The 25,688-nt window shown below is 34.0% G+C and overlaps 2 protein-coding genes across 12 annotated transcripts in view; one reads left to right on the top strand and one right to left on the bottom strand.

The window, feature by feature from the left end:
- The window catches only part of gpat2 (glycerol-3-phosphate acyltransferase 2, mitochondrial), a 127,629-nt gene extending 117,442 nt beyond the window's left edge, over window positions 1–10,187 (top strand). For all 5 annotated transcript variants that reach the window (XM_051118169.1, XM_051118166.1, XM_051118168.1 and 2 more), the window contains 5 exons: window positions 4,357–4,482; window positions 7,321–7,441; window positions 7,606–7,674; window positions 9,366–9,421; window positions 9,606–10,187. In XM_051118169.1, the coding sequence (XP_050974126.1) occupies window positions 4,357–4,482; window positions 7,321–7,441; window positions 7,606–7,674; window positions 9,366–9,421; window positions 9,606–9,722 (489 nt within the window). In that variant the 3' untranslated portion in view covers window positions 9,723–10,187. The remainder of the gene's footprint in view (window positions 1–4,356; window positions 4,483–7,320; window positions 7,442–7,605; window positions 7,675–9,365; window positions 9,422–9,605) is intronic.
- Window positions 10,188–17,324: 7,137 nt separating this feature from the next.
- Window positions 17,325–25,602, bottom strand: fahd2a (fumarylacetoacetate hydrolase domain containing 2A). 7 transcript variants are annotated; one of them, XM_051116806.1, is made up of 8 exons: window positions 25,575–25,594; window positions 23,977–24,178; window positions 22,919–23,135; window positions 22,640–22,699; window positions 19,192–19,354; window positions 18,993–19,101; window positions 18,790–18,877; window positions 17,325–17,497 (listed from the first exon to the last, which is right to left on the bottom strand). In XM_051116806.1, exons 2-8 carry the CDS (start codon window positions 24,144–24,146, stop codon window positions 17,435–17,437), a joined length of 870 nt encoding a protein of 289 aa, XP_050972763.1. In that variant the 5' UTR covers window positions 24,147–24,178; window positions 25,575–25,594; the 3' UTR covers window positions 17,325–17,434. The 7 variants fall into 7 exon arrangements, with proteins under 7 accessions (XP_050972763.1, XP_050972762.1, XP_050972761.1 ...); XM_051116805.1 differs by having other exon boundaries at window positions 25,503–25,591; XM_051116804.1 differs by lacking the exon at window positions 25,575–25,594 and adding an exon at window positions 25,401–25,566.
- Between the last annotated feature and the right edge of the window lie 86 nt (window positions 25,603–25,688).

Genomic DNA, 25,688 nt, shown 5'->3' with positions numbered 1-25,688 from the left:
CCAGTTGTGATTATGACCTCGACAGTCGACTTCACATTGCTTTCATATGCAATTTTTAACTATTCCTATTTACAATCTTTCTGGTTGCACCTGAAGGCAGGCATAAGTAAAAACAGGCAGAGACAGTTATACCTTTAGCAAAATTAGCCTTACAGAGTGCCAAGAAGCTCTTTCAGGAAGGGAATTTGGAAAACAAAATATGACGTGTGATACTTACTTTGTCAGGAGCCAACGTTCGTGCACAAGCGTTGGTATTGATCCCTCTTTCAGAATCAACCTTTGCCAAAATCCAGTGTTGAATTGACCCTTGTTTGTGAGGCAGTCCAGCGTAAAATTATTGGCACAAACATGTAGGACTTAACTGATTTTTTTTCCGGGACATTTAATCACAGTGGTGAGGACCAGCTCAGATGAAGGGAGTCTATGGAGAGTCTTATGTTCATTGGTGCATCCCAACAAACAACAATTATAATGCCTCTTTGGCACTGACATTGTATATCTCCAGTAGTCTTATGTAGCCAAACCTTCAGACTGACAGCAAAAGTTCTGGGAACCCAAGAGGCTATATGACTGACAGGTACAGCAACCAATGGTTAGTTTTGTGCCGTGTCATGTTTAGGGGCGTGGCCCCTAATGTCGCCACAATAACAGACCGTGTGTAAAACTGTCTGACATATTTTAAAGATTGTGTGCCGCGAACTTTACGTTTTTCACAAACTTTTGAAAATCCAGCGTTTAGTTGATCCCGATAAGCACTCATTATCACAGTTGTAAACACGACGGCTTTCTTTTGTCGTGAGGTGGTTTGGCGTCACAGCATTTAGTTCTCACAGCATTTGTTTGTTCTCCCGGAAGTCCTGTATAATCTAACCAATCCGATAACAACTTCAAAACTCCTTAAGTGTTCCCAGATAAGTTTGCCTTATGCATCAGACGTTTAGCCGTAGTTCCGTGCGTGTGACGTCTGAGGCTGAGACTATATCTTCAGTAAATTGGACTGCTGCTTCTCATTCAGGGCTATGTCTATGTCAATGGGGCAGAGATCATCACAAATGGGCGGGAGCAATCTGGAATCGTGTGTTCAAAGAGATTATGATTTATTGGGATTATGAAAAAAATGGCCGTTATTATTTTTACCATTATAGGCTGGTTGTTTTCACACACTGCAGCCACACAACTGTGTTCAAACACCTTATAAAAGTGATTTTTGCATAATAGGTCTCAGTTAAATATTACCTGTTACTATATCAAATCTTGCAAGTCATCTGTTACTGTGCCTATATTCAAAAGTGAAGATTCTTATTCTGCTAGTAATTACAGACCTATTAGTATTTTGCCTGTAGCCTCAAAGGTTGCAGAGAAGTTAATGGCTGCACAAATCACTGCATTTGCTTTGCGTCCAATGCAATTTGGCATCAGAGTAGACTATTCAACTGAGTTGGCAAACTGTTACTACACTGAAAAGGTTAAGTCTTTATTAGACAAAGATAGGGTTGTTGGGGCAGGGTTTCTTTTGGCACTGTAAATCACAGAATTCATATGTCCAATTTTCTCCAAAGACTTTAAGATGGATTGAATCATATTTATCTGGTTGCACACAGTATGTCAGAATACAGAATTATAAGTCTGCCCCTTAAGTATATCTACAGGTGTCAATAATTGTCAATTATCAATTAGGGCTGCCCCCTATGGGTTGATGAGAAGAGGCTTGGTCAACCAAACTTTTATTAAAAATGTTAAAATCCACTAGGGCTGCCCACTAATAGTCAACTAACCATTAGTTGATGAGAAGGAGCTGGGTTGACCAAAATTTTATCAGGAAACAAATTCCACAGGAAGTGCTGAAGTCATGCAGTCTGCTGAACACAGATCGTTAACGGCTGGTCTATGTGGTAATATAGTACATTGGGCAGGACATCCATTCCAAACATTCACCTATCATTTATCACCTCAAATATGGCTTTTCATCTGAAATATGTAAGTAGTAGCAACTTTACATTGCCGCTCAATCTAATTTAAATCTAGAAAAATGTGCGCTATTGAAGTGTCTGTGCAGAGTGTGGAAGCTGAACAGTAGCGCGCTCACTGCATGACAGATGGAGCGGTCACTTGCTCTTAAAATACTCCATCATTTTTGGTAATACAGATAAGAGTAATACGTCTTTCGAATCTGTAAAGACTCAAAAGACTTATTTGTGCGCACTCAGAATAACAACAAAATGTTGCGCTTTTGTAAAATACTGAAAGCAAACAGCATGCGCTTTCTGCCATCTTGGCCTCTTTGAACTTGAGCGCATCACTCCGAAACTCTGTGTATAATTGCCTTACAGACATGAAAATATATCTACAGAGAGTAAAATGTCTACTTTTAAATGAGCCAATTCAAATAGAAAACAAATATTCTCAGATTAGGGTTGTCAAAAGGTACCGGGTTCGGTACTTTCAGTACTGAAATTTTAAAACCGTCCAATTCCTGCTCACATTTGAGCGCTGTTGAGACGATTTTGAAACATCGCTGATTGGCCATAGTGTTCATGTGCTCAATAAACATGACTGTGATTGGCTACAATGATAAGCACTTCACGGTGCGCTGTGGCAAGCTTTTTTTTTGCTTGCATTTGAGCGCTTATTAGGCTATGTAGGCAGTTAAAAGCTCATTATTATGATTTATATGGTTTGTTAACAAACGTGCGTCTAATAGCCGACTAATGCTTATTGAATGAACGACTACTGGTTTACCAGAAAAATCTTGATAGCAAACAGGATGTGCTTTCTGCTGTCTTGATCTGTAAACTCGAGCATGTCAAAAAAAAAAAAAAAACCTCTCTGTACACTTGCCTTACAGACACACATATCCATAGAGAGCAAAATGTTTTCTTTCAAATGAACCAATTCAAATGGAAAACACATATTCTCAGTTTGTGTAATCCGTATGAAACATGCATACAGGCGCATCACTACTGTGGAGATGACGAGTCAGTGTCAGCGATTTCATCTCTTAAGCCATAAACAAAGAAAGCACTAGTTAAGCACTAGTTATTAAAATGTTAATGCAGCCTCCTTGTTCTCTAACACATTCATAATTATTATATCTGCTGGTGTGCTGTGGCAAGCTATATGCATGCGCTTGAGCACTTATTAGGCTATGTAGGCATTTAACGGCTCATTATTATGTTTTAAATGGTTTCTTAATAAATGTACTTGTTGACTAATCATTTAAAATGACCGACTACTTGTCAACCAGAAAAATCTTTAGTCGAGCCCTAATATCAGTGATCTTCCATTCGTCTGTCCCAACACTAATATCTAAATGTATGCGTACAGCACCCATCTGCTTATGGGTGAAAGTTCGATAATTCTGATGTCATTTCTTAAATGACAACAATCATGATCAGTATCATTTTGAGCAAAATAATTGATTATCAGTTTAACCATTATGCAGTGTGACTAAAATGTGACTATCTTTTAAAAGATTAAAACTAGACTGAAATTACAGACTTGTAGTCAACTAAAACGTGACTCAACTAAAAACAAGATGACTAAATATGATAAAACCTAAAAAGGACATTTAACACAGGACTAAGACTAAACTAAACACAGCTGAGAAAATTAACATTTTATGGCTAACGCTTTAAAATATGGTAATAGAAATTAAAAGTAAAGGAGTGAAAATAGTGTATGAGTGATTCTTTGAAGATTAGGAGTGATGTAAGAATTTAAAAAAAGAAACCATGACTAAAAACTAAGTGTTATAATATTCTTCCTACGGATTGACATAGAGCATGACCTAAAATGACAGATAATGATTATTTTTAGCCTCATTGACAAGGCTGTTGGTAGTTTTTTGGCACTGACACAAGGGAAACTACAGCTTCTGTGCCACTCAGCCAGAGCAGCACACTTATAAGCTGATAGCAGGAATCTTAAAATAGAGATATGAATATAAAAAGATGAGATAGAATCATAAATGCAGAGATAATAATTCAGCCTGGTCAATATACAGTGTCACACCATGACAGATGTGGTTTTTCTGAAGTTTTCAATGTGAAGATCAAAACAAATACAGAGAATTTGCAGAGACGTGGCCAAAAATACAGTTTTCACTCCACTGCCCAGACATCTAGCAAGCTCTCAGACTCAATCTAATCTCTGACATGCTGACCGTTCGGTCTGTGTCCATTTATTTTCAAGTGCCGCCAGAGTTTTCAGCTGACTGATTCACAAACACCCACAGAGGTGAAAGCTATTTTTGTTTGTCTGTAGTTAAAGGTCATTTCAATCCTAAACTGATCATTTTGCAAGCTTGTTTGTATGTGTCTTTAGAGATGTAAACTCGTTGTTTGTGTCTGCATGTAGGTTCAGAAGGATACACCAGTGTGTGACTTCATGAAGAGACAGGGTGTGTTGTCATGGGCTGTTTCAGACAATCCTGACCAGAGCAGCGATTCAGACTGTGAGGAACCAGACGCACGCTCTTATAAGGTACACAAACCCACAGACGGTTTTAATGAAATATAGACATTTACCATTCATAAAGTTTGATTTAAACATTCAGAGTGTTTTTGGATGCGTTTATAATCATATATTCCGATTCAGAGTACTCGCAATCTTTGGACTCTTTGGATCCAATGTTTCAGCGAGATGAAAAACGCACGCGAGCCTCAGACACGCAGACTGAAAAAACAGACTTAAAACTAAGAGAGACAGTTCACAGATGCTGCTCTTGAAGTCTGGTGTCTTGTCTGTGTGTTACTCAGTTTCTCAGTATCTGTGCGTTGAATTCAGTACAAAGAGAAGAACAGGACGGGAATGTCAATGACGTGAACTTGCAGGAGAGAAGCTGCTGTGAATTGTGACTTTTGTTGCATCAGAACATGAGCCAAACATTTCAAACACAGGTTTAGGTTTTCTTCAGGTTTTATCTCATTTTTATTGAACTCCTGTCCTCATTTCCACATTCCATGAAGCTTTTGACTGATAAATTCACCCTGTAAGTGGATATGAATTATACCCCAAATCATATGGCTGGCTGCTGTGTTCAGACTAATGATTTTCACCTTATAGATCAAGACAAAAAAAAAAAAAAAAAACAACAACTCAGAATGCCCTAGCAGGTTTTCTGTTATTATCTCTCTTTTTTTTTTTTTTTTTTTTTTTGCATCTAGAAAGGAAATATATATATATATATATATATATATATATATATATATATATATATATATATATATATATATATATATATATATATATATATATAATTTTAAATTCTATAAATTATTTTAATATATATTATTTTAAATTCAATTACTTTAATACTTCATTAAGACTACAAATATTTAACTGTAATGAAGTCATCCTTTTTACACAATTATTATTTTTAATAGAAATCCAAGCATGATAATGGTATCATGATCAGATTTCTATTCAAATATTAGTAATTTGTAATTTTATCACATTGAACGAAAAAATTGCATCATTTAAAAAAAAAAAAAAAAACATTTATATACATTCTATAATGACCAATTATACCATTCATAAATTCGGTGTCATTAAGATTTTTTGGTAACACTTTACAATAAGGTCCTTTCCTAAACAGCGTTATTTGTTTGTTTTTAAATTATAAATACATAAAAGATTTTATGTAAACCATGTGTTTTTAAAGAAACTCGTACAATTCGCACATGTATTTTTTTCTTAATTGGAGAAAACTGTGATATTTGGATGCAGTTTTTTGTTGGCTTGTTATTGCCTTCACACCTAGCTATTGAACACACTGGTTTTGGTTTTTAGCAATATTAACTACAAATGAATGCTATGTCCACCCTGTCATGTGTATGTCCACCCTATCAAGTCTAAGTGGCCAACATGGTGGACATTTTGAGCTTCATTAGCATATTAGCTTACAACAAACTGTGATTAGCTAAATAGTTCGTCTGGTTGTTTGAAGAGAATTTGGTATATTTGAACTTAGATATTTTATGCCGAGAGGGTTGACATGTTAAGCTTAGGAAAAGCAAGTAAGCAAACTCATACGAAGAAAACTTGTCAGTTTAAAAGTCACCAACTTACTCATCTCAGCTGCTGAAATTCCCGCCACTAAAGAGACAAAAAATCTGTTGTCCAGAAGTCACTAAAGGGGATGGCCTTTTCTTAAAGGGACGGATTCCCAAAAACGACAGGGGGGACAACCATTCAAGGGACATGGACAAACTCTTCTTTTTTTTATATTAAAAAAAATAATTATAATAATGTTTTTATTACCAAATGGTCAATATACTCAAATTTGAGTAGTCTCTGATTTAACAAAATTTTAATAGGAGAACAAAAAAAAATAATTTTATGATTTGACTATATTCTACTGTCATTCAAATTTAATGAGAAGTGCATGGGATGTAGCAAAATAACTCACATCCTCCTACACAAAACTTAAAAAAATCTAGAAAATGTATCTAAAGAGCCAAGTAATGCTTTTGTTATAGATATAGAAACTTAGTGTAATAAAACACGCCATTCATAGTCATTTTTATGTTACGTTATCATGGCAAAGGAGTTATTTATGTACCCTACAGTGATATTGACCCAGTAAACTACATTAGTTAACATGAACTAAGAATGAACAATACTTCTGCACCATTTATTATACTTGTTGTTAATTTCAGTGTTAAGTTCAGCATTTACTAATGCATTATTAAAATCACAAGTTGTTAACATTAGTTAATGCACTGTTGACTAATATGAACTAACAATAAACGACTGTATTTTTATTAACTACCATTATTCATTGTTCAGTCATGTTAGTTAATACATGAACTAATGTTAACAAATGACACCTTATTGGAAAATGTCACAGATTTTTAAAAAATGTTTATGCTTACAAATTCCGCATTCATTATTTGAAAATAAAAAAACCCTTTAAAACAGTAATGTTGTGAAATATTATTACAAATAAAAATAACTGCTTTCTATTTAAATATATTGTATAATGTAATTTATTCCTGTGATGCAAAGCTGAATTTTTAACATCATTACTCCAGTCTTCAGTGTCACATGATTCTCCAGAATTCATTCTAATATGCTGATTTACTGCTCAAAAAACATTTCTCATTATTTTCAGTGTGCTACTTAATATTTATGTGGAAGCAGTTATTGAATAGAATATTTGATTAATCATCAAATGAGAACAGAATAATAGAAGTCATAGTTTAACTATAAATACAACCAAAAACAACATCTGTTACCTAACTAATAATAACCTTTGCATGCTTTCTCACTGTCCTCTACCCTTCTGCTGTCTTTTTTCTCTCTCTCTCTGCTTTCTAGTTGAGTCAGCCATCTCAGTGCCCAGAGCTGCTGTTCTTTCTCTGTAGTTTACTGAGTGTCCGGCTGAGAGCCCTGTGCTGGGCGCTAGAAAGCCTCCATTACCTTCCCTCACCTATCACAGGTTAGCACACACACACACACGCACGCACACGCAAACTCTGACCTCTGGCCAAACAATGCTGTTGCCATGTGTGATGAGTAAGTGTGCTTTGGCAGCATCGCTGTCACTATTCACACCGAGTGTGAACAAGTAAGTGTTTACAACATAAAAATTGTTTATCTTAGAGAGAGACTGTTTGAGCCAACTACACACACACTTGAAGAACCGAGCTCAGCTGGACAAAGCGCACTATGGTAGGAGACAAAAACACATTTTTCATTTTCCACTCACCACCATGAAGCTGAAGGATTTGCAGAGGTTTTACATCTTAGAGGAGAACTCCACTTCCAGAACAAAAATTGACAGATAATTTACTCACCCCCTTGTCATCCAAGATGTTCATGTCTTTCTTTCTTCAGTCGTAAAGAAATTGTTTTTTTAGGAAAACATTTCTGCATTTTTCTCCATATAATGGACTGATATGGTGCCCCGATTTTGAACTTCCAAAATACAGTTTAAATGTGGCTTCAGATGATCCCAAATGCAGTTGTAAACAAGTGCGATCCCAGCTGAGGAAGAAGGGTCTTATCTAGCGAAATAATCATTTATTTTCATTAAAATAATACAATTTATATACTTTTTTATGTCAAGTGCTCGTCTTGTCTCACTCTGCCTTAACTGTTTTTTTCCAGTTCATGACAGTTAGGGTATTTCAAAAAACTCCCATGTTCTCTCTCAACTTCAGAATTGTTCTATATGCTGTTTTACCTTTTTTGTTGAGGGTGTTTGATCTTCTTTGCATGTTCACTTTGCAAAGACTGGATTGGTACTTGAATGATTTTGAAATCATTTTTGAAGTTGAGGGAGAAAATACGGTCAGAGTTTTTCAACATACCCTAACTGTCTTGAGCTACGCTCTTAAAAATAAAGGTGCTTCACGATGCCATAGAAGAACCTTTTTTGTTTAAATGGAACCTTTAACATCTGAAGAACGTTTCTGATTCACAAAAGGTTCTTTATGGCAAAAGAAGGTTCTTCAGATTATAAAAAGGTAAGAAAGAGATGGTTCTTTGAAGAACCTTTGAATGGTTCTTTGTTGAACCAAAAATGGTTCTTCTATGGCATCGCCTTTATTTTTAAGAGTATAGAATACACAGAGTTCAGGGAGAGCAAGACAATATGAGCATTTGAGATTAAATAGTATTTTAATTTTATTTTTTTAAATGAAAAGAACAGATCGTTTCACTAGATAAGGCCCTTCTTCCTCAGCTGGGATCGTTTGAAGCCACATTTAAACTGCTTTTTGGAAGTTCAAAATCAGGGCACCATATCAGTCCATTATATGGAGAAAAATCCTGAAATGTTTAACTTAAAAAACATAATTACGACTGAAGAAAAAAAGACATGAACATCTTGGATGACAAGGGGGTGAGTACATTGTCTGTAAATTGTTGTTCTGGAAGTGAACTTCTCTTTCAAGTGATCTTCATCAAAATCACAAATATAGACAAACACAATGTGCTTTAGCTAACGACACACCAACACAATAATCTTTCATGTCTTTATTAAACACATCCCATTAAACATTCACAGTGTATATTCACATATGTACATGAATATGTGAATCGTATTGCAGTGTTGATGTTTCTTAGGATCTTTGAGCATAAATTAAGTTGTTTTAACCATTAATAGCCTATATAGATGCTGACAGCTTCACTTCAGCTGCTGATGTGTTATTTTTAATGCATTATTAATCCCACTGGATTTCTCTGTTACTGGGTGATCTTACTCTGCTCAAGACTAGAGCTTTGATGTTTTATAAGAGAGTTGCTGCACATCAAATTGTGTTCTAGCATTATTCAATAACACTTCAGCACACAAGTCCTTGTGTCGTGTTATCGCTCCAGCGCTGTATATTTGATGTGCTTGTGTGAATCTTCTGTAGAGAGCTCATCTATTGACTTGGTGAGAATGGTGCTCCGTACCTTCATTGATCTTGGGGTAAGTGAATCTATACATCCTGATGGACTACACACACAAATCCTTACAGAAGCTATAAATAAAAAACACAAGGCCAAATAAACTGAGCACAGTAAAGTGTAACAATATGTAGCAGGTGTTGTAATAAAGGACAGTTCATTTGGCCTCTGGGGCTAAACAGCGTTTTTCTGTTCCTGTGCTTTAGGTGCTGATTGAGGACAGGCAGAGAGATAACATGTATCTAGATATCAGTCCTCTTATCTCTCAGTGCGCTTACAAAGAGAGACTCTTGCAGTTTTTCAAACAGTTCATGTATAACTGAAAAGATTTGAAGAGAAGTCAGTCTCAGCTGGGAATGATAACAGTAAGCACTTCTGAAGTTCCTGTTCAGTTCTTCAGTGTTGTGTAAATCATTCATTATGAATGCTTTTTGTGTTTATACTTCTGATTTTCATAGTGCACTTGCTTTTTGTTATATGTTTGATGCTGAGGTTGCTTTGTTTTGTGTTAGGTTTTGTTGATAAGAGCCCAGAATTGGTTATTTACCACAAAATGACTACTCAGATGGTTAAATAATGTTCTGTGTTTATAAAGAGAAGATAGATTGCATTGAAAATATGTTTTTTAGTTTAATTGGAGTGTGTTGTTTATTATATTTTTTTTTGTTTAACTGTAATGAATATGTAATGGGCTTGGTTCACTATATAAGTTTCTGATAATTGACCCAGTTGCAGTGATTCTGTCATTGTTTGATTTATAGTTTAGCCACACAGCGCTGCAAATAAATGTTTATATGCACGCAAACATTCTGACATTACCTTTATGGCATTACCTAACATATTAAGATGAGTTATTACATATATTTCCTTCCTGTGCATATTCTGCTTCTTTTTGCATAAACACTGAACACCTATTTTACTGATTCTTGAGACATGGGAAAAGGTCCTGCTACCTGTCTTTAGCTTTAGCACTTTAAAATTAATCTAAGATAATCACTAGAATGCACATTTAAAAACATAAAAAACATACAAAAACATCTTTTAAAAATTTAAATTGTCTATAATTTTCTTAAAAGGTTTCACAGCTTTTTAATCACATCTTATTTAGAATTTTATTTACTGTAAATTAAAATTATAATTCTTTATAAAAAAAAAACTCATAGATCAATACTTCATACAATTCTGAAAAAAATCTATATTATAAAAAAATCTTTAAAAAATTGTAATTGTCTGTAATTTTCTTGAAAGCAATTATTCTATACTATTGTAAAAAAAAAAAAAAAACAAAAACAAATATATATTAAAAATATGACATTGACAGTACAGAAATATGCCATGTCCTGAAAATCAATGTCTCAGCCACAATCAAGGTTTCACAACAACTTTCATACTTTGTCCGCTGTAGGGTTAGGGTTATTTTGATTATGTAATAATAACTTAAAAAATTGTGGCTGAACTAACACAATAAACCACAATAAAAACATGATAATATAATAAACATAATTTTTGAAAAAAAAAAAATAATAATAATAATAAAAAATAAATATATATATATATATATATATATATATATATATTTAGAATTTCATAGAATAATAATTACTTTCAAGAAAATAAAGATATATATATATATATATATGACAATGCATAAATATGCCATGTCCTGAAAATCAATGTAATTTTCAAGGTTTCACAGCCACTTTCATACTTACATTCTAAAAATTTTAAATCAGCTTTTAAACACATCTTATTTATAATTTGATATACTGAAAATGTTTCTTATAATTCTTTACAAAAAAAACTCATAGATCAATACATTATAAATGTACATTATAATATTCTGGAAAAATCTATAATATAAAATGCAAAAAAAACAAAAAAAACTTAATATACATTAAAAAATTTGACAATACAGAAATATGCCATGTCCTGAGAGAGGGAAATGTTAATTAAAATCAACGTCGTGTTCAAAGTTTTACAGCCACGTTCATACTTTATCCGCACTGTAAGATGTTTATGAAAAAAATTAAAATTTTAATCACATCTTATTTACTGTAAATTAAAATGTGAATTCTTTACAAAAAACTCACAGATCAATACTTAACATACATAGTGAAATTCTGAAAAAATCTATAATATAAAATGTAAAAAAATCTTTAAAAGAACTAAAATTGTCTATAATGTTCTCAAAAAAGTCATTATTCTATTTAAAAAATATTTATAATAATAATAATAATAATAATATATATATATATATATATATATATATATATATATATATATATATATATATATATATATATATAAACAAATGACAATGACAATACATAAAGTTTCACAGCCATGTTCATTTTTAATCACATTTTATTTACTGTAAATTCAAATTATAATTCTTTGCAAAACTCATCAATCAATACTGTATGTACATTATAAAATTCATAATTTATTTTTTGAAAGTAATTATTATTCTATTAAATGCTTAAACTTAATAGACATTAAAAATATCTCGGTGCACAAATATGCCATGTCCTTAGGGAGGGAAAATCAACATCATTTTCAACATTTCACAGCCAAATGTTTATAAAAAACGAAATTAAATTAAAAAAAAAGTTTAATCAAAAACTATTTCAAAAGCAATGTCAAATTCACCTTCTTACCTGCTTATGTTTATCACTATAATCATCACATGCTCAAGTCTTTATAGCATTTTTTTTTAGATATTAGAGGTAACTGGTGAGGGAAAAAAAGTGTCAACTCCATCAAAACTACTAAATTACAAAGAAAATGTTTGAGATTTTTAGATAATTTGCATCAGTTTTCATATAATTTGCCACTAATCATATTATTATGAGGATGGTCATTTTATCAAGATTTTACCAAGATTTTCTGTCAATTTTCTAAATTCTATAGTCAGAGCTAAAAACAAGGTTTTGAAAGCCATCCTGCAGTGTAAATTCTTATTTGCTTCAATGATTTATAAATATTACAGATGTTGGACATTAAAGAGTATCCGATACTTTTGATATAATGTTTGACGTTTAGCTGACATTGAAAAATGTCCAGAAAATGAGAAAAAATACTTTTACTTCAAAATGTAAATGTCAGTTTCAGGAGGTTTTCACTAAATGCAGTATTGATTGGGTAATAATGCTGATGGATGCTACAGAAACTCAGGAGCTGCACTATCACTGAAAATGACTTTAGCTCTATATATACATCCTGTATCACTTGACAGTCTCATATATAAACACCTGTTCATGCAACATGAGAACAGTTGCTGAGTAAATATGCATTTGCACACAACAATCATTCTTGTGCATCTTAATACTGAGCAACACATGAGTGAGTGGCCTTGACAGTGTTCGCCTGAAACACAAAGACTAACGGACAGCTCCTGTTTGTAGCGCAAAAGTGCTGAATAAGCTCTCCAGAGCCACCCAGACAATCGACCCACAGACTCCACACACACACACACACACACACAGAGCTATCAATAACACACACACGCCTTTAGATGAGCGTGAAAGCTGGAGATGGGAAAAGAATAGGGTGATTAACAAGAAACAAGATGGGTTGAGAAATAACAGTTGGCTGCTGCAGTCAGGGATTCACTTCATTAACACTTTCATTCACAAAATAACTCAAGGTACTCTATTTTGTGAATGCATCTGATAGATCTTAATGTGAACAATTCATCCATGTTTATTTATTCATTTCATCAAAGTGTCGAAACTCAATCTTCTAGTAGAGCGACAGACTTCTCTCTGGTGACATACGCTGTACTTCTCCAATCATTTAGTCTGATTAAAGGTATAGTTCACCTAAAAATAACAATTATCTCATGATGTACTCACCCTCAAGCCATTCTAGTTGTGTATGATTTCCTTCTTTCAGACGAATACAATCGGAGTTATATTAAAAAATGTTCTGGCTTTTCCAAGTTTTATAATGGAAGTGAATAGTTGTTGAGATTTTGAAGTGCATCCATCCATCATAAGACGTACTCCACTTGGGGGTTAATAAAGGCCTTCTGAAGCGAATCGATGTGTTTTAGTAAGAAATCCATATATAAAATATCCATATTTAGAACTTTATAAAGTGTGATCTCTAACTTCCGCTAACTTCACGAGAGAGTGGCGTTCAAGCAGATGACATAGGAAAACACAGTGATGAATGCGGACGCGCAGAAAGAGTAGAACAACTACTGGTCACGAATTAGAACTAAAAAACGGGGATTTGTTAAGAAAAATGTTGGATTTCAATATAAGCCAAGAAGAGACTGGGATTCCTTTGCTGTAAACAAAACTTGGTTCTCACCAGAGCTTACACTCATGATAGCAAAATTTTGACTTCAATACGATACCCAACTAAAATATCTTGATACTACTACTGAACCGATACTGCGACAAACACAGGAACAACAGGAAAAGTAACTGAATAATAGATTTTCCAAATGGAGGTTATCCCCTTTTAAAAAAAAGTTATAATAAAAATCACGTCAGCGACACTACACAGGACTGTGGTGAGCAACTACCAAGCCTAGAGGTATGTAGAGATCTTTGCTACATTGGTAAGTTAGCATTGGTAAGCTAAATCTTATTTCATGATTTAGTCATTCTTTTTCAATAACAATTTATATCATGATATAGTCATTTTTGTAATTTTATCTTTATCATCAATAATAAGCACATATATGCAAACTAAAGAACAAATACAATACAACAAAGACACAAATGAAATTAATAGGCCTTTATGAAATACGTTTTATTTCTGTATGTATATGTATGTGTGTGTGTGTGTGTGTGTGTGGACTTGTTTTTACATCCTTGTGGGGACCTAAACCTGAATACACACAGACTCATGGGGACTAGTGTCATGGGTACAAAAGTTTATAAATCATACAGAACTAGTTTTTTTGAGAAAGTAAAAATGCAGAAAGTTTTCTGTAAGGGTTAGGTCTAGGGGTAGGGTTAAGGTAAGGGGATAGAAAATACAGTGTGGACAGTATACAAACCATTGCACCTATGGAGAGTCCCCACAAAGATAATAAATCAGACGTGCGTGTGTGTGTGTGTGTGTGTGTGTGTAATTATTAAAGTATTATTATTTTTTCTGGTAAATATTCCTTAAATTTTGTTTTAATAATATTTTATTAATAGTTTTATCACTGTCATTACATTGAGTAATATTTCTGTCAAGTTAAACCGAACTTTTATTTTGAGGGGCTGCTGTGAAGACCTTTACGTTTCTGTTTGTATATGACGATGTTTTTTTCCAAAAGTAAAAAATGCTCATAAAAGTGGTAAAATGCTCATAAAATGACTCAGAGCAGTTCTAGAGATTGTTTATCTGTTCATTTTAGTGTTAATTTTGTTAGCGATTTTTAATTTTAGTTTTAGTCCAGTGTTAAATGTCCTTGTTAGTTATATATATATATATATATATATATATATATATATGTATTTAGTAAACCTTATCCTACTTAGCCTCAACATTTTAGTCTAGTTTTAGTTAATGAAAACGACATTTTAGCGATAAGATTATTATTAATTAACCGTAATCTTGGCAGGGATTCCATTCCATTACTCTTACTCAAATGTACATTTTAGCTATCATATTTAGTCAACCTCGTCCTGTTTTTGTGTAGTCAAGTTTAAGTCAACATAATGTATGAGCGTTTTAGTCATAATTTTGTCATGGTGTATAATGGTTCAACTGATAGAAATTATTTTTGCTCAGAATTATAATTATAAGGATTGCTGTCATTTGAGAAATTTAATTGCATTTTAGGTGTTGCACGTTCACCAGCAAGCACGAATCAATAGTATGTGGACTCATACACATGGTTTATTTTACCTCATGTAGTGTACTGATTTATTGTGAGCTTTTTATTAAATTAATACGAAAGACTCTCTGCACTCTCTCTGTCTACATTCTGAAAACTGGTAAAACAAACGGAAAATATTATAATAGTGAAATTTCTACTGTTACTTCCGATAATTTCGAATTGCAATAGCCTATGTTTCTCTATTAAAACAACAGCGGTTGAGTAGGTGCATTTATTCAGCAATCACAGGCACAAAAAATAAAACCGAGATCTCATGACAGAACACAGAGCGGCTGAATGACGCTTTCCTGCTTGTTTGTGGTTGTTTTCAGATCACCGCCATCGTTGCCAGATTGCTTAAAAGAAGTAAATCACCGGGAAGAAAATGTATACTTGTAACAGCGAACCTCCCATTTTCAGATGTTATCTGGCAACCACATATTAAAGCTCGCGTAATAGAGGAATGTAAAGCAGTCCGCGGTAAGATTTTGTCTCCTTTGATGAAAATAACGTGAGGTTTGTGGTAAAGTTTTTATTTTTTGAATACATTTTAGTCTCGTCCTTTATCGTCAACGAAATTGCATGTTGATATAGTCATAGTTTCAGTTTATTGACCTTATTGTCGTCTCGTCTTGGTCTCCTCTAAGTCATGGGGGAAAAAAGCTCGTCAACGAACATTTTTCGTCATAGTTTTCGTTGACGAAATTAACAAGCTCATATATGAGTACGTCTATTATATACTTTGATTAAAAATTCTCACTGGTAGTGTAAAACAACACCCTTTTTACCTTGTCAAAATCAGCTCTGCAAAAATCATCCCATTCTGGTCCAGACTGCTTTAAATGCAAATGAGCTCTGCTCGCCCCGCCCCTCTCTTCTCTCTGTGGAGTGATGAGCCTGTTTACTTCAGCTTCATTTAGCTGTGTTTAACCGCTATACTTGCTAACTAGCACGTTATTAGGAAAGGTTATTGCAAAGATTCATAAAAAAAAAAACCCTTATACTCACTTCTGCTGTAAGTGAAGCTGGATCACGAATGATTCGCACGAACATAGACGGATATATGTAGATCGGGAGGCGCATTCCCTTCACAAACAAATGTAATCCAGCTCAGATGTCGGGAGTAAATGATGACCACATTGTTCATTATTACATCCAGCAACACAACACCTCAATCGCTCAGTCTGAGATATTCTTGTCCAACTTACATGCCTGCTCCGGCATTAAAACAATGGAGATCGGACTGTGACAGCTGATCTGAGGTAAGACGCTCATGTCAACCAATCGTGGGAGCGGCCTCTGTCGGTGTGACACCACAAGGACAGGCATCTGAGAATGGCTCGATTTGAAAAAGGGGATATTATTTTTAAAGATTAATTAACCCCTGAAGCTGTGTGGAACACTTTTTATGATTCATGCACTTTATTGGACTTTAAAATATCAACAGCCATTCACTGCCATTATAAAGCTTTGAAGATCCAGTATATTTTTCAACATAAATCAAATTGTATTTGTCTGAGAGAATAAAGTAATATACCTATAATGGCTTGAAAGTGAGTAAATCATGGGGTAATTTTCTTTTTAAAGCATTTACTGAAAGCTCACATCCATTTTTCACATCTCTCAAAATCCAATCAATGGATCCAAGTTTGATGGATCTTCCAATGAATCTGTTGCACACTGATATATGTCAGAGTATGATAGAAAACATCTGTCTAGCTGTTTTTCATCATGACTTTGAGATACTTTGAAAAAATCCTGGATTTATTGGGTTAGATTTGGTATTAAACTCAGGGTTTCCACACCTCTTGATCAGCTTTAAGACTTATTAGGTTTCGCCTTAGCTTGAATGACAGTGCAATTTAGCTTGCACAAAAATAAATGTGTTTCTGGAAACCATGCCTATTTATCCCAAACTGAGAATAGATAAAACGCTCAAGAAATAATGAAAGCTAACATGCACAGAACGGTAATGCCCTCTACTGGAAACCTGGGCATGAAAACCCTAGTTTGACACTCACTTGGAATTAAAGTCTTTCTGGAAAACACTGATGAAGAGAATAAAAGTCTGCATTATATGAAAAAAAAATTTATAACCTCATGAAAATAAAAATCTTTATTTTCTTCAGTTTAAAAATAATCCATGTTTTATGATATAAAACCATTTTAAATGTAGTAGTGGCACTTCAGTTAATGTAGATCTTCCTGTTACACGACTGTGTTCCGTATCGATCCGATCTTGTCAATCTGACACTCCACAACATCACCCCTCTGAAACACAGCATTAAAATGACTTCATTACAATATAGTGACCTTCAGTAACAACAACAATAATATAATAAAATACAAAATGGTAAAAGAATATCTGCTGCAAATTACACATTTTACTGCTCTATTCTTGAGAACTATTTTATAGGAAATTGGCTGCTTTTTTACACCAAAATAAACTGGTTATGTCTACTGGGACACAAATTTAATATACAGGTTATACATTAATATCATTTTTGAGGAAGTAGATTTTCTGTTAACAGCTAAAACTATCTAAAGATGTGTTTTTACCCAGCGGGGCGGATTTGCTTGTAAACCTCAGTGGACTAGATAAATTTAAATGTGATAATACTTTATTAAGCCACTCATATGAGTCAAAATGCAATAGTTTCTAAAGAAACTAACACTTTTCTGTTGTGTAAATTGCATTTATTATCACACAGGATTAATGTCAGTTCTTTTCTAACAAGCTCATATTTGGTGTAAATGACGTGTGGCGTGGCGGCTGCTTTTCTCCTGGGAACGTCTGCCGAACGATGAATGAAGATCATTGCTTCCGTGAATGAAGAACGAAGGTTTTTGATTTTAACAAACAGCTGCTGTTCTCAAGGTGTAATGAGTTTGCTTTATTATTATTATTATTATTATTATTAAAGCTGTACTAACAAAGAAAAGTGCAAAGAAAAATCAGTCTCCCAAACCATGTCTTTACCTAAATGCATCTTATTTTCTTATTTGTTTGTAGTTCACTACATCTCATTGGAGATATGAAGAAAGTGTGTTTAGCTATGAAGAATTAAGCACTGTGAAGATTGTGATAAGTGTGTGATTGACTATGGACAGCCGGGGAAACCTGGAAGAACAGCTGAAGTGGTAAGTCAGAAATTGCATCTTTCGGCCCTGTGATTCCCTCTGTAAATCAGCTCGAACGCCTGTCAGTCCTGTCAATGCCAATTAGAAAGCTTAAATTGTGTCTCCGATGCTTGTTAAATGTGCCTGTTTTCTTTTGAAACTTCGGTTTCGTGTGAAAACTGACATGACAGCGTCAATAAGACCATTACAGCTGGTCTTGTGTTGTTCTGCGTTTCAGCTGTTCTCATTGTGTTGATGTCAGTCGCACTTTCCTGACTGTTTGAACAAAAGGGAATCAGCTAGACTTTATCTGCGCATCAAAACAAGGTTTCAGGAAAGGCTTTAAGCGGGTGTTAACAGCCTGCCAGGTGCAGTGATTGTGGGTTGTGACGCTAACCCAGCAATGTTGAAATATACATTGATTTTCCTATGGAAGAGCTCACCTTTAGAAACACAGGTGGATTTCTGAACACTCCCACACCTGGAGGCGTTCCAGTCAAAAACACATCACCAGGACAAAGAGTCACAAACCTGCAGAATAACACAAATTTGAGAAGTCGAGACAAAAATGTGTATATATATATATATATATATATATATATATATATATATATATATGTATACATATATTAAATTTTTTGCTTACTGTGAAACCCAGGCAATTAGCTTCTCGGTTTGAAAGATCATTTGATTGGTGTTACTGTCCTGAACTGTGGCCCCATTCACCAGACAGCGGATACCCAGGTTATGAATATCTGTTTGAGCAGAAATATCACTAGAATTAATTCTCAAATACGACATCTGTCTTACTTTTCTCCGATTTTTGTATTTTCTGTTTTGAGTACCTTTAAATGCTGCGGTGGTAACCAGTGCTGGCCCAAGTGGACAAAATGTGTCGAATGTTTTTCCCAGCAACCACTGCTTTCCATTGCGCTTCATCTGCCAATCACGAGCACTCACGTCGTTCGCTACAGTGAAACCTGCAACATAGGAAAGGGCCTCCTCTTCCTGAGACAAATAGACAAATGTATTTGACATAAATTAGGTTGGGGCATTTGTAGGAATGCCAAGAGGGATGGCATAAGAAATGTCCTGCTGATAGGATGCTGAATCATCCTTACTCGCCCTCATTCCAAACACGTAAGACCTTCGTTCATCTTCGGGACACAAATTAAGATAATTTTTTGATGAAATCCAAGAGCTTTCTGATCCTGCATAGACAGCAACACAACTGACACTTTCTAGGCTCAGAATCGTTAATAATAATCCATGTGATGAAAGAGGTTAAACCTTAATTTTATGAAGCTATGAGAATACTGTTTGTGCACAAATAATGACTTTACTCAATAATTTGTTCTCTTCCGTGTCAGTCATGATAATACCACAACGCAGATTTCATCAACAATATCTTAATTTGTGTTCTGACAATGAACAAACGTCTTACAGGTTTGGAATGACATGAGGGTGAGTAATTAATGACAGAATTTTTATTTTTGGGTGAACTCTCTCTTTACTGACTTAACCCCATAAAGCCTGGTATATGAAAATAATCAGAAAAATCTTTTCTTCAGACAAAAAAAAAACTAAAAATACGACAGCATTTTAGTGCTACATTAAAAAAAAAAAAAAAAAAAAAATCTAAGATTACGAGATTAAAGTCATAATATTTTGAGAATAAAGTCAAAAGATTTCTAAAATGAAGTCAAAATATTTTGAGAATAAAGTTAAAATTATGAAATTAAAGTTATAATGTTTTTGAGAGTACATTCTAGTCTATTGCGTATTCAAATGGCCCTTATTGGGAGCACCGGGAGATATTCCAGTCCCAGCTTTCAAATTCTGACAGTTTTATAGCAAAATACAAAATGCAGATCACTGTATTCGCTTCAGTTTAAGTGGCATGTGAGTCAATCATTTTTCCGATTACAATAACGAGACATTCGCTTCATTAAATTAGGCTGTGCTGTTGTTTTTATGCCTTCTGATGTTCTTTCACTTTTATATCTTGCTATAAACTTGAAATAAACACATTTATAATTTGTATTTTGTGATCAAATTGACAGAATTTAAAAACTGAGCTGTGTTATATTAAAAGCAACAAAGCACAAAATGATTGTGATTACTGGGTGGCTGGCGTGCTACAAATCATGAATGGAATAAAATGAATATTATTTCCAATCATTTACTGTATTATACCATGAATAAAACAGCTTGTGAATAGTCACTTAACTTTATATACCTCAGAAAAGACAACATTATAACTTATCTTACGGGTTGGAGTCCACTTCAACCTTTAGAACGTTTTATTGTTGTTTTTAAATAAATACATGTGAGGAATGAAAGACTGGACACCACAGACGTTTTTGCGGAGTAGGTGGTGTAATTTTCAGAAAGAAAACAGTATAATTTAATAAACTGATTCAAATGAATAAAGTGGACTGTCCTGCCAGATTAAAGAGCTTTAATAACACATTACTGTAATACACACAGTTTGTATTTCGCTTTAAAACAAATTTCGAAAGCTGAGACTTTGTTTTATATTAAAAGTACCAAAAGCACAAAGCTTATTGCTATTGGGGAGATGCGCACTACAAATAACAAATGAAATAGAAGACACAAAATATTATTTCCAAGCATACTATCCCTGCGAGTATAACACATGGTGCGATTTCTGCTAATAATCCCACATACGCTATATTTGTAGTACTAAAAAGGATTAAATAAGAGAGCTACGGCACCCCCCAAAGGAATGTCGATTAGGTGTGTGAGCTGATGTTAAGTTGTTCCTGTTAATAAATATCATATTCCTGATATGAGGTCCTTAAAATTGACTCTTCCTCATCCCAGTAAGATGAATAATATTCAAACAAATTCCAGTGGCTCCCAATCCAGGCCATTTGCATGTGCAACATACAGTAAGCTATACTCTCAAAATATTATAACTTTCATTTCTACGATTTAAATTCTCGAAACATTTTGACTTTATTCTTGTAATTTCAACTTTAATCTTGTTATTTTCTTGTTGTTTTTTTTATGTTTTAACATGGCACTAAAGCGGCGTAAAAAAGAAACCCTTCAGGAAAAAAGGCTTGCATGTGTGTTTTTTGTAGAGGCTTTTTTGCCTCATATAAGATGATATAGGAGAATATGGAGCTCAAACACAATTTTATTTAGAACCCCAAAAGGAGCAAAAATATGCAATTTGATACAGACGCGGCCATTTATGTGGCCAAAAAGTAAGATGAAATTCTGGCAGCTTGTAGTGTAAATGAGATTTTTTTAGCAGTACAGTAGACATTAGATAAATGTATTTACATACTGGTTGTCACTTTATATCTTTCAACAATATGTCTCGGTAAGATGATATTTAAATGCTTTATAATCAAAACTTTGTAGTTTTCTTTTTTAGTGGGGGCAAAACAAATCATGCAATACAATGCAATGACGACTGAAAGATGTACAATTTTAGCATGATTTAAAAAAAAAAAAAAAAGTATGGATCATCAAGTACATTTTTTGGGTGAACTATCCCTTTAAGAACATGGGTTGGAGCTCTTATTTTAAACTCTCATAGTGCATTAGATAGAAGAATTTAACTTTAAAGTATACAAAATGATCAATTTTGTCTTTTTATATAAATAAATATTGTATTGTGGACTTGTTACATCCCTAGTAAATGTTGAAATATTACTAACAATATAAAAGTTTACTTTATAAAAATCAGTAAAGGTTTCACTGCGAACCACAACCTGAAGGTGCATATTTTTAGAACTATACTAAAAGGCTTGCTAAAAAACTATAAACTGTCAATCAGACGACAGAAGGCATTGCCATCCGAGGCAGATTGTGTACTGATTTTTCTGTGAAAATATCTAAAAATTCTTAAATGAAGATGCATTTAATAGATAAGCAAAAAGATGAGATATTTAGTCTTGTTTCCTGGGGAGAAAAATCTAAATGAAGTGCATTTTGCTTAAAGTAAGTAAAATGATCTGCCAGTGGGGTGAGAAAAATAATCTTGTTTTTAGAGTATCTTTTAGAGTAGAGTCTTTTTGCTTATCTAGATTTAAAAGATAGAATTTTTAGATATTTTGACTAGAAACAAGACAAAAATACTAAGATATGCCTTTTTTTTGCAGTCTGCGTATATATGATTGTGTCCTGCTGTTGCTGCTGAAAGTACACACTTAAATTTTAATATAGTAAATCTTATCAATTCAATCAATTAACAGAACATTTCCATTTTAATATACACATGTTGATAGATGGAGATATAAATGACTCTTTTACTACCTTAATATGCTTCCCTTTCCGTCCAATTACAAAGGCAAGTTCCACCTCCCAATCCACTTCCTGTAAATTGAGCCACCACAATGTGAAAATATGGATTACATTTGCTACCTTTTTTAATATTCAGTTGTGAATAAAATAAGATTATTTTAATGTTGGATACAACTACATGACAAACAGAAATCTGAATGTGACAGATTCCAGCTGACGTTACTAGAGTCATTGTCATAGCGTAGGTTATTCTGTAGTATGGAGTGTCATTGTTGGATTGAAGTGACACACCTGACTCTCCTCCGGTAGAATGATGTCATCATATGGGCCAGTGATGGTGGAGGGGAACTTGCTGAATATGATAGGCTCTTTAGGAATTGGGGCATTTTGCTCTAGGCAGTGATCTTTATAATTCATACCAACACACACCACCTTCTCTGGGCCGGTCACTGGGGAAAGCAGCCTGATATCTGACCTTGCCACCACATGCTGACCACTGGACAAAGCCCTGAGAGAGAGAGAATGATGAATAAATGCTGTTTTCTATAACATAAAGCATTCTGCCCATAATAAATCTTTGATATCAACTCTTGAATGCCTAAATAATGAGCTAATGTATGTTTTTTCTCATAAATATACATTTTTTGGGGAATCGCTCCACATGACATGGTGCAACCTGAGCTATCCTTGACATAAAAGTGTCAAACGATCTGTTATTTTAAGTGACTTGCTGACCTTGCAGCAGTCCGTTTTGGGGTTTTTTGCCTGCATGTTTCTGGCTGTTTTTGGGGAGTCGCTCCACATGACAAGGTGCAACCTGAGCTATTCTTTCCTTGACATAAAAAGTGTCAAATCATCTGTTATTTTAAGTGACTTTCTGACCTTGCAACAGTCCTTTCTATGTTTTGTTTTGTTTTGTTTTCCTGCATGTTTCTGGCTGTTGGTTGCACCACATGACATTGCAAAATGTTTTTAAAAATTAATAGGCAGGAACTTCCACAAAAATGTTTTCTGTGGAGTAATAAAAGATTATGCTAAAATAGAATTCCATTTTTAATTAATTTATTTCTTCATGATATCAAAACTGTTGTATCACCCTGACATTTTTTACTTTATGGCCCCCACAAAAATATCATATTAATAGTTATTTATAAATTAAAAACATGTTCATCAATGAAGAGGTGTATTCAAGTCATTATATGTATAAATTGCATTTTTAAAAATTAAAATAAAATTAATCTTTAATGTATTTAGAATTAACAGATCTAGACACAATGACCAGTTTATTATTTGGCAGGTGACTGTAAAATGTGCTCTCTTAGAGTTTTTGTTTGTGATACAGTTGATACCTCTTAGCACAGTCCATTCCCTTTTGCCCCATTTCTAGGAGCTCTCTCATAGTGGAAGGCATTGAGGGGTCGAAAGCTTTCAGATCAATGACCCCCTGACCTTCTGCCTGCTCCACCCCGACTCTGACGCCCCCCTCGCCTCCTCTGTGGCAGAACTGGACGAGTCTCATAGCGGCTGAGCTTGCGGTGCCTCTGACGGTGCCTGCAGAGAATACGGCATTGAGTCTTCTCAAACTGAGCTGAGAGATACCCAGAAATCTCATCTATTAGAAAACAAAACAAAAGAAAAGAGAAAGAGACAGAAGAAAAGACATACAGCAGTGAAAGGGAGAAATGGACAAACATACAAATAAGTAAGATGATAAAAGAAATAACATGCCTGTCGAGTCGGATATATGTTTGTGAGTTCCAAGCACATAAATTACCAAGCAAAGTCATATTTATAAGGGGAAAATCGGAGAGATGAAACATGAGTTGACAAATTGTGACTTTGGAAGGGGAGTGTTAATAAAACATTGCAGAAGCAATATATACATATGTAATCTCTGTATAGAGGTCAGTAAGTCTGTAGTGAATTATAATGACAGAATGAAATATGTGACTCTGGACCTCAAAACTAGTCATAAGCAGCGTGGATGCATTTGTAGCAATAGTCAACAATACATTGTATGGGTCAAAATGATCGATTTTTCTTTTATGGCAAAAATCATTAGGATATTAAGTAAAGATCATGTCTATGAAGATAGTTTGTACATTTCCTACCGTAAATATATCAAAACTAATTTTTTGATTAGTAATATGCATTGCTAAGAACTTCCATTTGGACAACTTTAAAGGTGATTTTCTCAATATTCAGTTTTTTTTTTGCACCCTCAGGTTCCAGATTTTCAAATAGTTGTATCTCAGCCAAATATTGTCCTATCGTAACCAACTTATTTATTATCAATGTGCATTTAAAGCACTTTTAGAGAGTTTTGAGGCATTCCTTTATTTCAACTGCTTTAATGTTTGCTATTAAATATTCAAATTATTTTTAAATGCCACAAAACATGGAGCAACTTTAGCAAATCTATTTGTGTAAATAATAAAAATTTTCAACCTCTTTGTTTGCACAAACTTAAGACTAACTGATAACTTTGTTAATCACTGGGCTTTCTACCATGTATACATAAATTAATCATTTTCATCACCTTGTTTATTTATCTTATTGTATTGCATGTATTATTGAAACACATCAGATAAAGGCATCAGAGCAGACAAACCCCAGCTTCAGCAGTTTTTTTGATTATGTAACAGAAATTCAGCAGCTGTCAAATTACTGGTTGCTTAAGACAACAGGTTTATCGCTAGAAATAAGATATCGTGCAAGCAGTGCAGATAAAAGGTTAGGTTACTTTCCCTGCAGCGTTGTGAAATAATCCTACCTGGTCTTGGTGCAAAAAACAGCAGGTTTGATAATGCACGTTACAAAAAATGAAATAAAGATTAAAACAAATTATCTGTCCGAGATGTAATGTGTTACTCACTGCAACATCTCGCTGTTATCCGAGTAAAATTACACAATCTTTGTACTATGGTACAACACAGCTCACACTCACTGTTGTCGGCGCTGTCAGGTGACTTGAATTGGGGGAAGAATCATTCTATTGAGTCGGATCTTTTCATTGCATTAGTTGAACCGGTTCACGGATTCACATGATTTAACTGTGATG

Source organism: Labeo rohita, chromosome 8, assembly GCF_022985175.1.
Source record: "Labeo rohita strain BAU-BD-2019 chromosome 8, IGBB_LRoh.1.0, whole genome shotgun sequence".
Classification (NCBI taxonomy): Eukaryota; Metazoa; Chordata; class Actinopteri; order Cypriniformes; family Cyprinidae; genus Labeo; species Labeo rohita.
Note: the sequence above shows the minus strand (reverse complement) of the source record. Positions and strands in the feature narration are given on the sequence as shown.

Bases quoted from the DNA above. Each gene is read 5' to 3' on its own strand.
- fahd2a (XM_051116802.1), bottom strand. From the start codon at position 24,239: ATGAGATTTCTGGGTATCTCTCAGCTCAGTTTGAGAAGACTCAATGCC. The intron at 22,700-22,918 runs GTGTGTCACTTC...CTCAATTTACAG, and splicing joins TTCTACCGGAGGAGAGTCAG to GAAGTGGATTGGGAGGTGGA. The intron at 17,498-18,789 runs GTGAGCTCTTCC...GCTGTGTTTCAG, and splicing joins ATCCACCTGTGTTTCTAAAG to AGGGGTGATGTTGTGGAGTG.